This window comes from Bidens hawaiensis, unplaced genomic scaffold, assembly GCF_021521415.1.
Source record: "Bidens hawaiensis isolate Kalapana, Puna unplaced genomic scaffold, B.hawaiensis_p1.1 tig00018745_1, whole genome shotgun sequence".
NCBI classification, from domain to species: Eukaryota; Viridiplantae; Streptophyta; class Magnoliopsida; order Asterales; family Asteraceae; genus Bidens; species Bidens hawaiensis.
In genome coordinates this window covers 42,082-55,675 of record NW_027492838.1, presented here as the reverse complement: position 1 = coordinate 55,675, position 13,594 = coordinate 42,082, and the positions used below count along the sequence as shown (strand labels likewise).

General features: G+C 36.9%; 1 protein-coding gene across 1 annotated transcript; it reads left to right on the top strand.

The window, feature by feature from the left end:
• The first annotated feature begins 1,139 nt into the window (after positions 1-1,139).
• Positions 1,140-4,496, top strand: LOC143556821 (uncharacterized). The gene is made up of 4 exons (XM_077046057.1): positions 1,140-1,606; positions 2,331-3,006; positions 3,741-4,101; positions 4,189-4,496. Exons 1-4 carry the CDS (start codon positions 1,354-1,356, stop codon positions 4,237-4,239), a joined length of 1,341 nt encoding a protein of 446 aa, XP_076902172.1. The 5' UTR covers positions 1,140-1,353; the 3' UTR covers positions 4,240-4,496.
• The last annotated feature ends 9,098 nt before the right edge of the window (positions 4,497-13,594 follow it).

The following is a 13,594-nucleotide window of genomic DNA, read 5'->3' as shown; positions in this document are numbered from 1 at the left end:
ATTTTGAACTGCAAATTTAATAAAAAAAGACTAACGAGAAACTAGTACAAACAACTAACGAAGTCAAAAGGCAAAAGAAAAACACCAAACAAGTTTTTCTTAACGACCAACAAACATAGAATGCCTAGGTACTCCGTACGAGATGATACAATGGCTAAATGTCACCGTAGCTGGCCCAACCCAGCCGTACGGAGCTCTTAAGCGCCTCGAAGTTATCTTCAATTCCGGAAAAAACCCACCCATCTGAAGGCTCACCGATGGAAAAACTCGGATGCCTTCAGGATTGAACTGAAGGCCACAAAGATCCCGGTCGTTTTTCATTGAGCCACACATATCCCCCAAAATTATTGTAAGTGAGAATTGAACTTGGGTCTCCATTGAGAAACCCAAACTAGGGGGTGTTCTTTGGGTTCGTTTTTCAGGTTTCGGGTTTTTCAGGTCGGGTTCTTCGGGTTTCAAAGTTAACTCTTGACCCGAAACCCAACCCATATCTCTCACGGGTTTTTCGGGTTCGGGTTTTTTCGGGTTGGATTAATCGGGTTTCGAGTATCCTAGAAAAAAAACACAAAACCAATTTTTTTTATAAACTACAATTCTAAGATTAAAACAACATATTATTCTTTGCTTATAACACAGATAATCAAATAATAATTACCTAACTTGATAAAACAATTCAAAACTAACTCGAACTATAATCGTATTCAATCAGGCGTGATTTAATTGTTTGATTATGGTTGCTATTAGTAATAAACAGAAAACATAAATTAATAATAAGCAATCGATCCATAATAGTTAGAATGACAACGGTCGATTAGAGCCAGATTCTGATAACTTTAATGGCTGAGATTTAACCTATTATACATAAACATATATTTATTTTCAAAACTAAAAGTTTATTTGGGTTTTTCGGGTTGACCCAAATCTTATAAATCAAACCCGAGAACCAACCCGAATTACTTCGGTTAGGGTTTGAGTTAGTCTTTTCTCAGGTCCGGGCTCTTCGAGTCGTGTTACTTCGGGTTCGGGTACAAGTTTCTTCGAATTAGATTTCGGGTTTCGGTTAAAAGTGAAAGCCCTAGCCCAAACTCCATATTACTACACCATATTCCACCAAACAAACTATTAAAAACCAAAATAATAATAATAATAATAATAACACATGCGACCGAACAGACACACTCCTTTCTTCGTCAAACCCTATCTATCATCTATCATCTCTTATTATTATTATTCTTCCAGATTCATTTCCCCCAAATCTGATGAAACCAATCAAACCTAGGGTTTCCAACAACCCTAGATCACCATCCTATTAATCACTTACTCCAGACTCACTCAATCAATCAATCAATCACCATGGCGGACTCAGTCGAACCAGCTCCTCCTGATTCATGGGAGGTTGCCGACTTAGACGCCACTATGAGCCGCTTAATGCTCTCTTCCAAGCCAGACCATAACTCCGATTCCACTACTAAAACAACAACAACAGCTGCTGCTAATAATAATAATAATAATAATTCATCGTCGGACGGTGTGGTGGATAATTTGGTGAATTCCGTTGATCAGTTTCTTCGTGAAGCTTTACAAAACCCTAGGGAGCGCCTTTCAGGTGTGTATATGTGTTGCTTATTTTGGTAATTGTGTTAGAAATAGAAAGATTGCATTGCAGCTATGGTTTTTTTGAATTGTATGTGTGTTGTATATTATTAGGATATGGATTGATTGATTCATCTGTTAAGTGGCTTACTTTTTTTGTTGGGGTTGTGGAGTCTGTTCTCGGGTTTGGGCTCGGTTTTATGAAGACAAGAGATTGATTATTGGACTTGTTCTTGTTCTCTAAGTTAGAAACTTAAACCTATCTCTGTATATTGTAATCTTTGTACTTGTAATACCTCATCACAAGTGTTGAGAGGCAATAATAAGTTACTGGTTGCAGGCTTGCAGCCCGTGATATAGGCCAGCTTAGGCCGTACCACGTAAATCTGTGTCTTGTGTTTGTTTATTTTCTGCTGATTGTGTCACTGTGTGTGTGTTTTGCTATAATTGAGATGCTTACACTTTTTAAAGAGTGACAAATGAAGATACATAACTATGCGATTTCAGTTTGCTACCATTAATGAATAGATTACTTGGAATACGGATTATGAGCTTGACCGTGTTAAACTAAATGGTACAGTTGTTTTTATATCAAATGACACTAACTGAAGTTTTAATGTTATAGTTGTTGAATTTTGCTTCATTGTGAATAAATGCAAATAGTGAAATATTGACATGCTATGGCAGTATGGTGTAACTACTAATGATTTGGTATATTATTTGTTATATTGTTTCAGTTCTACGCATGGAGCAGGATGTGGAGAAGTTTTTAAATGATCCTTTGCAACAACAGATGGAATTTCAGCAGTTGCCCACATCATACCTGCGGTTAGCAGCACACCGTGTGGCTCAACATTATTCACTCCACTCCATGGTTTTATTAGACAACACTCTTCCAGATGGTTCCGGATCTAGAATCATCATTAGCAAAACGTCTGAATCTCGGCCTCCTTTAATTCGTTTAGCTGACATTCCATCCAATATACCAACGGAGGACAACCTTAACAACAACGTTGGTAAAGTTGCAATCAAACAAAGGCTCAAACGATCACAGGCCAACAACGGACCAAACTCAAACTCTATGAAAAACAACAGTTTGAAGAGTGTAGAGGAGAGAAAAGAAGAGTATAATCGAGCACGCGCAAGAATATTTAGCTCTAGTTCCAGCTCTAGTGAAACAAGGGTGCAGGAAGTTCTACAGCATGATAATAGTCCAGTAATAACTTCAAAAGCAGAAGTACCTGTTGCTGATGTCAGCACTTCAGTTGATTCTTCTGCAGGAAGCAGTAGACCGGGTAGAACTAGGACAGAAAAAGAGCCGGTTGTTAGGTCAAGGAGTAATAGTAGAGTGGCTATCTTTCGTGATCGTGAAGTTGAGCAGAAGGATCCGGATTATGACAGAAACTATGACAGGTAAGCTAGCGACTAGAAGTATGGGTGTGCATTGGTCGTTTTGTCCTAAAATTTGGTTTTTGATATTTGAAAACTGTTGGTTCTCACAATAGTTTTGTTCAGTTTAAGCTCATTTTGTTTGACCATTTGGGCTATAATGGCTCAAAATAATGAATTTAGGCTTGAAACGTTGGACCTGTAATGAATTTAGGCTTGATCATATGCACCGAAAGTTTAAGTTACATCATCTATTAATTTATTTATAAATATAAATTACTTAAATAAATTTTTTTTTTCAGTTTTACCCTTCGGGCTTGAAAAAGGTTGGGCTAAAAATGGCCAAAATAAAGAATTTATGCTTGAAACTTTTGGCTTAAACTTATTTGTTAGTTAGAAAAGTCTAAATTGATTATCACACATTTGGACTTGTAAGTTTTAAGTTTCATCATTTAATAACTTTTTAAAATCGGTTTTTCGGTTCAGTTTTTTTGTTGTTTTTTTTTGTTTTTTTTTTTGTTTTTTTAAAACACAAACCTCTAGTTTTCTGTTGGGTACTGCTGTTATAGTTTGGTTACATCGGTTATTCCAGTTACAGTTTGGTAATTTTCTTTTTCATGCACACCCCTAACTTAGAGCTGCATTATTTTTTTTTCCTTCCATTTGTAGCCATCTCAGTTTCTAGATTTATGGAATTATGGCAACACACATTCACTCTGCTGAGTTAGGAGCAATAATATGATGTTTGTTTTTTTCAGATATGCTCAAAGATTTGATCCAGGGTTTGGGTTTAATGGAGGCCCGTATCCCATACAGCCGATGTTCACACCAGTCTTGAACTACAATACTGAATTTCCTCATCTTGGTGCAGTCCATAGGTCTCCTATTACTTCTGACCACCAACCGCGTGCACTCATTCAACATATACCTGGTCCATGGGTCCTACCCTCTTCACCTGCAGGAATAGGCTACAGGCCTCCGGATGCAATGGTGGCTCCATTTAGTCCTAACCATATGGCCCCACACTCAGCGACCACGCTTTATATGCAGTATCCATGTCAGCAACCCGGGATGACATTCATTCATCCTTATGAACAGGTTCATCAACATTATGCACAGGTAAGAAACAATCATATGTAACAATATACAGTGTATTGTAAGTTGATTGTTATCTGAATGATATTTTTCGATGACATGTCATTGCAGTTTCAACAACAGCCATCTGATGCAAGTTTTGGATTAGCCCGGCCCCGGTGAGGGGCTTGGGCCATGCCTGCACCTAGCCAGAGCTATGGAACTGATGTGCTTTATCTGAGCTGGCAGAGGTGCAGGCATAACTTACTGAGATTGGCTGAGATGAACCTATGAGTATTATCTTGGATTTGACTTGTTGGTTCATTTCATCAATCTCAGTTCTGAGAGCTTTATAATTATTTGGTGAAGCTCATTGGTCTCAACATTTATGTTGAGTAGATCCACTGATGATTAGAAAGTTTGATAAAGAAAAGGAAAGACTATTGGAGGCTTGGAGCTGCAACTATGCACCTCTTTTCCAAGTGAATGTATGTGTTGACATTCCTTCATTTTTCTCTTGAATAAAAGTTCCATAATTTGCTTACTTGCTACTTTTTAGGGAAAAAAGATGGGAGTCTGTTGGCTGTGTTTTTTTCTTGAAAATGATTTTACATAGATGTCTTTGGGAGTTCACTGATTTCGAGAATTGTTATCTTTTTTTCTACTAAATGTGAGGTTAAATTTGGATGTTGAGTACATTTTGAAACGGCTCAATTGATTGTAGAGGTTAATTGTAATTGTTTTTTACACATATGAAGTGGGCTAGATTCTGGTTTTAAGTCTGAGGGTTGGTTTGAATTTACATGTTTTTAGTAGTTAGAAATTAGATTTACTAGGATTAATTTATTAAGTGTTTTGAGTCATGCGTTTTAGGTTTGAGTCAAGTTTTGATGGGGTTTATTGTTTTTGGTGGTGTTTACACTTTACATTTATTAATAAGGAAATAGTTGTGGAGAGTCTACCCACAAAAATCTGATTGATCTTCTTGTGTTTTTCTGATCCAGTTTCTAGCAAATATACTGTAGTTAACATTCCTTTTCTATTTAGCTGACGTTTTCAAGCACTAAATGGTTGATATGTTTTAAGGCCATTGCCATTGGTTAATGAATCAAATGTATTTAAGGTAGCAAATTTAGGCACTGGCAGTTAGTTTAACTCTTATGTTATTTATACGATTTTTAGCCAAAAATAAATAAAGGGTTGCAGCTAGCACGTATAATGTTATTGCTTGACAGTGTAGTAAATGTTTTTTTTTCTTCTGTTTACAGCTCCACAAAGCATAATGGGAAAAGTACACTTGTTCGGGTTAACTTTTGCCAAGTGAACAGCAGAAGAAAATGGTGTAAAATACCTAATCGTGGATCTGGAAGTTTGAAACTTGTATGCAGTGCTAGTCACTGCTTATGGGCGGTAGCAGAACTACAAGCTCTGTATTATGGACAATGGCCCACGGACCATGCTCACAAAGGCCTGGGCTCTGTTTCGGTTTAAAGTTGGTTGTTGATAAAGCCAAAACTGAACCAGATGGTATGCATTTCTGTTCACCTGCAGATTCATTACTTATTGTACACTTTTCTTTTGGTAACCATGAGAATACACTGCTAATCAACTGGATCTGGTAAATCGCAGCTTGTGCTGGGCTGGTGCTTTGGCAGGAAAACCAGTGGAAGTAAGATTCGAACTTGAGATCTTTGCTAGAGAGGGGAACGAGGTTTATAACTGTACCGCTTCAAAAGGCTATCTGCAACTTGGGAAGACTGGTATCAGCTCATCTAGCCGCTTTCTAAGTTGCTAATGGATGTTATTCTGTATTTGTTTTTATTCAGAAAAATCTAGGTTTGTTGGGTGTCGTAGCAATCGCTTTTTTTTTCTTCTCGTAATTAAATAAATGTAGACCTCAGCTCGTATGTTTGATGATACTCTGGAAATATCGTTTGTTTAACATTTCAGTTTGCAATTTCTTTGCACCATGATCAAAGTTAACATTTCTAGTTTAAACTTAGTGATTAGTTAACCAGACATATTTTTGGATGGAATGTTTTCTAATACCAGTTTTAGTTATTTGATTGATCAAATGCATCCTTAGCAACGATATCCGCAATGGATTGTGCATGCAATATATGATCAGATGAGGTTGTCACTTGCCAGTACAATGTGTACATTTTTCTTGTCATTAAAACAATTTTTGAATATTTCAGAAGATTAACGTTTCATAACAAAACTGTTTTATTTTTCTATTAGAAACCGTAATTTGACTAAACTAACTAGTTCAAATCTACAAATCTAGTGTGATTTGGGGTTTGATTTAGAGCTAACATTTCCCAAACATACATATGACTAACCCAAACGACTGTTGTGCCACACGAAGTGAAAGTATGTTCCATCGTTTCTGGGACTTCCTTTACAAAAAGAATACCATTTTTCTCCGCGTAAGATGTTTCTTCTTTGCAATCCAACCATTGTAGAAATACGCCTGAAACCATCCTCCAAACAAAGATGTTGACTTTTACGGGAACCCATTTGTTCCGCTGAATACCGCCATCCCCTTGGTTAGCAATGCTACAAGGCTTTACAGTGAATTAGTTATAACCGGATAAAGTAGACCACAAAGATCCGCACCTTGCCACATAAGTATTTTTCTCATGTATTTTTATGTTGTTAAATTCGTGTCAGAGTAGGATTGCCATGGTGGTGGTTGCCATGGTGGTGGTGCAACTTGCCACATAAGTGCGCCACGTATATGCCACATAAGCAAACTTTTGACACGTAAGCATGTCACGTTATCAAAAGGTAATGACGCCAAAATTTTGTTAGTTAGATTTTGTTAGTCAGAGTTTACCGGACTATCACCAGTCATTTCGTTAGTTGGGACATGCATGTCAACGACCAAAAAGTGAATTATATATATATATACACACACACTATATATAATGCATCAAAGATGGACAAATTAAGACACTTTTTATTAAGGGATTTACAAGTGATATTGCATATGGTACAATCTTAAGTGAGGGCAAAAGAGTAATTGTCACAATAAAACTCACGTTTATTTAATATAGTTACAATATTGGTCCCTCAATTATATTTAAAATTAAAGAATAGTTACAACAATAACCCTTAATCTATTACATATATATTGTTTTAATTTTCACTTTTAACCCAAATTCACCCATAATTTTTAAACGTTAATAACTTTTTCATACTTAAATATTTTTTTAAAAAAATTACACTAAAAAACGAGCATATTTTTATCTTTAATTTGAGTATGAAGCCATGCAATGACTCTTATTGGTGCTGCAGAGGAAATGTGAATGGAGGACAAAGAAGAAGGTGTTCAGGGTCTTCATTGGTGCAAAAGATCTGATCAGAATTTTGAAGATATATTATATTTTGTTATGTATTATTATTATTTTTTTTGTTTTTATATATAATTAGTTAAAGTAAAAGAGTTTTTATTATTATAACAACATAGGTCATGGTAGTTTATGATGTGTCTCAAATCTCATGTTTCAGTTTTTGCTTGTTTGGTTCGGTGTTCGAGTGCTGATTTGAGAAGTGTTTGTCGGTTGAGTTTTATGTTTTGGATACCCGGTAAGATTAAATAATTGTTGGATTGTTTCTTAAAATTTTCGAGTTATCGGACTCGAGTTCATTTGTGTTAAGCGAATTTCGGTTCGTTACATTTTCTTTTTGGGCCAAGCCTATCGACATACGGTTCGCTTTGACCAGCACTATGTTCACTATCTAACGATAAGAAAAAAAAAATTAGCCCTATATTTGGGGTTGTCACAATCTCCCATGGTTATTAGAAATTTCGTCCTCGAAATTTGCTTAAGGTGCGGTTCTTATACTCTAGTGGTTCCATTCCTTAGCTAACTAACTAGCACGATGCTTATCATTTAAATAATCACAGCAAGTAAACACATAACATGCATCACATTAGCAATTAACGAAGGTAATTACCTTCTTCAGATCTTCCCTTACTTGACCCAGTATCAAACTTTTTAAAGCTACTTCCTTGATCATTCTTAGTCTTATCGTCATCTCAATTCCTCTTCAAGCCATTAAAACCTCTCGCAACCTCGTCTGTCAGCACAGCAGCAGTCTCCACAGCCTCTTCGAAAGTAGCGGGCTTAGAAGCCCTCACTAGTGGCCTAATTTGGGGAATCAAGCCCCAAATGTACCTTTCAATTCGCTTTGACTCAGGGGTGACCAAGTGTGGTACTAGCCTAGAGAGTTCTTCAAACCTAGTAGTGTATTCTAAGTGCGCGGTTCCTTTCATTTCCAGAGAAAGGAACTCCACTTCCATTTTCTCAATCTCATTCACCGAGCAAAATTTCTCAGTTACCAACTTCTTGAAGTCTCCCCAACTCATGCGAGTGAGTGCATCTTCTCCTCTAGTGCCCATTAACATGTTCCACCAAGCTAACGCCCCTTTTTTGAATGAAATTGCGGCAAATCTGGCCTTGTCAGATGCTAAGCAATCGCTGATGTTCAGTATGGACTCCATCTCTTCGAGCCACCTAATGGCTCCAGTAGCTCCTTCAGTACCATAAAATTCTGGTGGTTTGCATGCCATAAAGGTCTTGTAGGTGCAACCCTTCCTTTCAGCAGTTTTCTCACGATCATCTTGCCTTTCCTTGTCTTTGTTATTTTGATCCTTATCGTTGTTATTTTGATCCTTGTCGTTTCCTCCTCCTTTGTTAGCATTTAGTTGGGCCACAATATTGGGTATGGCTTTGTCGATACCCTCAGCTATCAATTGTTCAAGGTTAGCATTTTGATTGACCTCGTCATTGTTGTTAACTGATGTTTCAACGGTTGGGCCATCACGACCTCCCCATGTGGCGGCTCGGTATCCACGCCCTGCACCGTGGGGACGTCCACGAACTCTTCCTCGTACCATTTTCTATAACTGAACCGAGTTAGGACACTAACACATACTTAGTGCCCAAAAAGAAAATATAAAAAGAAAGCAAAATAAAAATATAACAATTCAATCAGTTAGCACGTAAATATATAACATGATGCTAGTTAACCCTTGCTACTTAAATTCCTAGCAGAAGGATCTGGTTTCCTAAATCATTCGGGTAAGGTTTGCTTAAGGGTGGTGTTTCCTATGCCAACACGCGGTCGGGTTTCTCAAGTTGGTTAAAGCTTAGGTACCTAACGGGTTCCTAATTCGCTAAAACCTTTGGCTCTGATACCAATCTGTCACACCCGACCCAAGGGGGGGCTAGTCGTGACCGACTGGTATCAACCATGAGCAGCGGAAAAATAAAATAAACTTAAAAGTAAATTCATAACATGCTAAGAGTTTGCAAATTCAAAGATACAACTACAGAAAACGGGTCAACCATGACCCATAAATTTTCTTAGATGCATAGCACCATTAATTAGTCTAGGATGTCATCTAACGATTACATCTTTATTTATCAAGTAGTCTTCCATGACTACATTACTTTATTCTTGAAAACAAGACTTCTACGGTTCACTAAGGTGACTAAGGGCATAACCTCATTTCCTTCCCCAATGGCTAAGTTACCTGAAAAGTACATACTAAAATACGTCAACATAATGTTGGTGAGCTCGTGAGTTTAAGACACATAATAATAAAGTTGACACATCATGGTATATATCACATATCAAGTCCACAATCAAACCTGCAACTAGCTTAAGTATCCCCTAACTCATACTAGAAGTTATACCGTCCCAGACTATCGCCCTGCTAAAAGCAATAATCAAACACGTAGGTTATATGCCTCAAAGATCCGCAGATCTCAGTGTGGTTTACCCAACATAGGGTCACTGTGCGTGGGGGTCTCCCAAATAGTACTATCCATACAAGCCTTCGGTCCATCCACTCGGGCTAATGATTGTGTAAAAAGTTGGGACAAAATTTAGCAGTAAAACACCCCGATAGTTCCATACCATATAAAAAGTTAGGAGTATGTACTAGTTCCCAAAAATTTAAGTAAAAAGGGATTACACGTGAGACCTCACGAATGCTCCAAGTAAATCAACGACTGACTTCCCGAAAGTGGTGGTTCCTATGGTAAATAACGAATTATAAATACTTAACTCAACTAGTTTTAACCTCAATAAAATTCAATAGTGAAACGGGTATTTATCTCTAAGCGTTGGCCCAAGTGTTAAGTTCCCGGTGGATAAAGTTTCCTTTTATGGAAAGTTTACATTTATACAAATTATAATGTTGGTGATGTGTGTTCAAGTATTTAGTTTAACATCTAAATGTGTTAGATATCTCGTTTTACTTGACCGGGTTTTAATAAAGTTTTTATATTTAGAACGTTCGGGCCTTAGGTTCAGTTGCGGTTTACCGTACGACCATAAAAACAATGTAATTTATTCACATCAGTAGCATGGTCATTTCTGGTTGGAAATGTCAGGCCTCAGGTTTTCAAAAGTTAACAATACAGGTAGTTATCGGTGTTGTCGGTTTTTAACGACAAGCCTTTAAAATATGGTTTTCGTAATCAAATTCCCTTGTAATTAAAATCCAAATTTCCAGAATATTAAGGTATACGAAAACATATTATTTTCAGATCTGAGATTTCAGAAAGTTTGGTGATGTAAGGACTTAGTTCCCGTATTTTTCGTTTATCATTCGCTTTGGTGAAAACCGGGTTTAAGACTTGGTTGAATTTTAGGAAAATAAGTAACACTAAAATTATAACTTATTAAAACATACTTACTGTTAAAAAAAATCAGAATGTTCATATCTTTGTATTTTTAAATCTGCCCGTTCGGTTTTAAACGAAACAACACTTTAAAGTTTGTAAACGGGCCTGTTTTGTAAATCCAACTTCCCTTAAACATTTCATAGCTTATATTTATCTTTTTAAAAATATAAGCTTCTGTTTTAAAAGTCCGGTTTTATAATATTCGGAAGTTACGGTTTAACTTGATACATTGTTCCAAAAATACCCTTTTTTAAACAAAAACCCACTTTTGGTCACCAGACCACTTAAGACCAGTTACGTTACATAAAAATAAGTTGTTTTTACATTCCATGGGTTTTAAAAACATACTCTTGGCTGTATTAATGCTAACGAACTCGGTTTCAGCCCGTTTGGCTTCTAGTTCGGTTTTTAATGCGAGTTTTCGCGAAAACAGTTTCGGGTCAGCTTATTATTTTTCAAAATATCATTTTTAAATCTGTACAATAATGTCATAATCTTATATAGGTTTACGGGCTTATTTCTTAGTTAAACGAGTTATAAAATACGGGTTTTATAACGGTTTTTAATATAGGTTGATGTTACTTTTCGGGGCTGAACTTGTGCAGCTTATTGGGCTTATTTTTACTATTTTTAAACTTCTGGAAATTATGTTAAAATTTCAGAAGTTAAAATGGTCACTTGTTGGTGCGGTTTTCAAACTAGTTTATCTATTAAACGAATAACCGAATGACCATTATTTTGGCCACGGTTTTGGGACTACATGACATGTGATTTTTAAGGTTCCATATCAGTATTATGTTATGCGGATTCTGGTTATTTAAACGAGGTTTTACTGTTCAGCTTTTGGCCCGGTTTGTTAGTTTGAAACCTTAGTTTTTGTGTACAATTTCGAACTTATTCAGAAAGTTAGTTTACTAATGCTCTAAATCAGATTTATTAATATGTTTAGATAATTCTTAAGCAAATTTACTTATTCGTTCAGGGTTTAACACGGAGCCAAAACTTAGAATAATATGCGAACAGAAAACGAATGTGGACTGTGGTACCTGATGTACGTTAGGGGTTCACGAGCAGCGTGATTCCTTGTTTTTGGATTGGTTCCACGAGCAGGACAGAGAGACACGCGGAAGAATATGGCTGCTGTGAGCGACCAGAATGTTAGCAACAATCGAATAGGGTTCAGAATCAGAATAGAATAATAATAGAACACTGGATTACTATATTATGGATGCTGCTTGGCTCGTTCAGAATCTTCAGCATAGAGTCAGAGAGAGAACATGGAGTTATGGGGGTTGCAAGAAGTGAAGTTTGATATTGATTATAAAGACTGAGATGGAGATTTGGGGCAGATGATTTCTTGGTTTGTGAAGCCATGCAATGACTCTTATTAGTGTTGCAGAGGAAACGTGAATGGAGGACAAAGAAGAAGGTGTTCAGGGTCTTCATTGGTGCAAAAGATCTGATCAGAATTTTGAAGATATATTAGACTAAGGGGTGTGGGGGTTTTAATGGGGGGGCTCTAATGGGGGCTCTAAGAGCCAAGAACCAATAATATTATGACGTGTGGCAGAGAGAGAAACTGGATAAGGGGGGTGTTGGAGCCCCTATTGGAGCCCCTGCCCCCTGGTGTGGAGGGGCTCCAGCAGGGGCTCCAACGAATTTTTTTTTCTTTTATTTTTTTATAAATATATTCAAACAACGTATTATTAAAAAAACTCATAAATTATTAAAAAAAACACACATTAATAAAAAAACACATTAATATCTAAAATTCAAATTACAAAAAAAAAAAACAAATCATCCACCACGGTTGCGGTCAAAACTTCCCCTATATGAAGAAGCAAATCATCCTCTTCGGAGGAGTCGGAATCAGACGAGTACCACGACATTTTTTTTGTGTTAATTTTGAGAGGATTTTAGGAGGATAGGTGTATAATTGTGAAATGGAGTATATTTTATAAAGGTATATATAAAAGTTTAAGAAAATAATTTTTTTTTTAATTTAATATGAGCTCAACGGCTCTTTTGCTAAAACCTATGTACCTTTCTCTCTCTCTTCTCCCGCTAACCGGCTCACACCTGCATTGTTTTTCACGCTAGTGCCCCGTTAGCGCCCCCGCTAGCGCCCCGGTGGTGTGGTGTTAGCGCCTGGGGGCGCGAGCGGAGGGGCTCTAGCGCCCCCGTTGAAGCCCCACACCCCTCAGCCTTATATTTTGTTATGTATTATTATTATTTTTTGTTTATATATATAATTAGTTAAAGTAAAAGAGTTTTTATTATTATAACAACATAGGTCATGGTAGTTTATGATGTGTCTTCAAATCTCATGCTTCAGTTTTTGCTTGTTTGGTTCGGTGTTCAAGTGCTGATTTGAGAAGTGTTTGTCGGTTGAGTTTTATGTTTTGGATACCCAGTAAGATTAAATAATTGTTGGATTGTTTCTTAAAATTTTCGAGTTATCGGACTCGAGTTCATTTGTGTTAAGCGAATTTCGGTTCGTTACATTTTCTTTTTGGGCCAAGCCTATCGACATACGGTTCGCTTTGACCAGCACTATGTTCACTATCTAACGATAAGAAAAAAAAATTTAGCCCTATATTTGGGGTTGTCACAGTCTCCCATGGTTATTAGAAATTTCGTCCTCGAAATTTGCTTAAGGTGCGGTTCTTATACTCTAGTGGTTCCATTCCTTAGCCATATGGGTTTATAAGGATTCCCAACCTTTATATTCGGCGAGCGGCCGTTGGGTTTTTATAAGGGTCCCAACCTTTATGCGGGTTTTTTAGTATAAGGGTTTCCAACCTTTATGCGAGTTTTTTGTAAGGGTCTTCAAC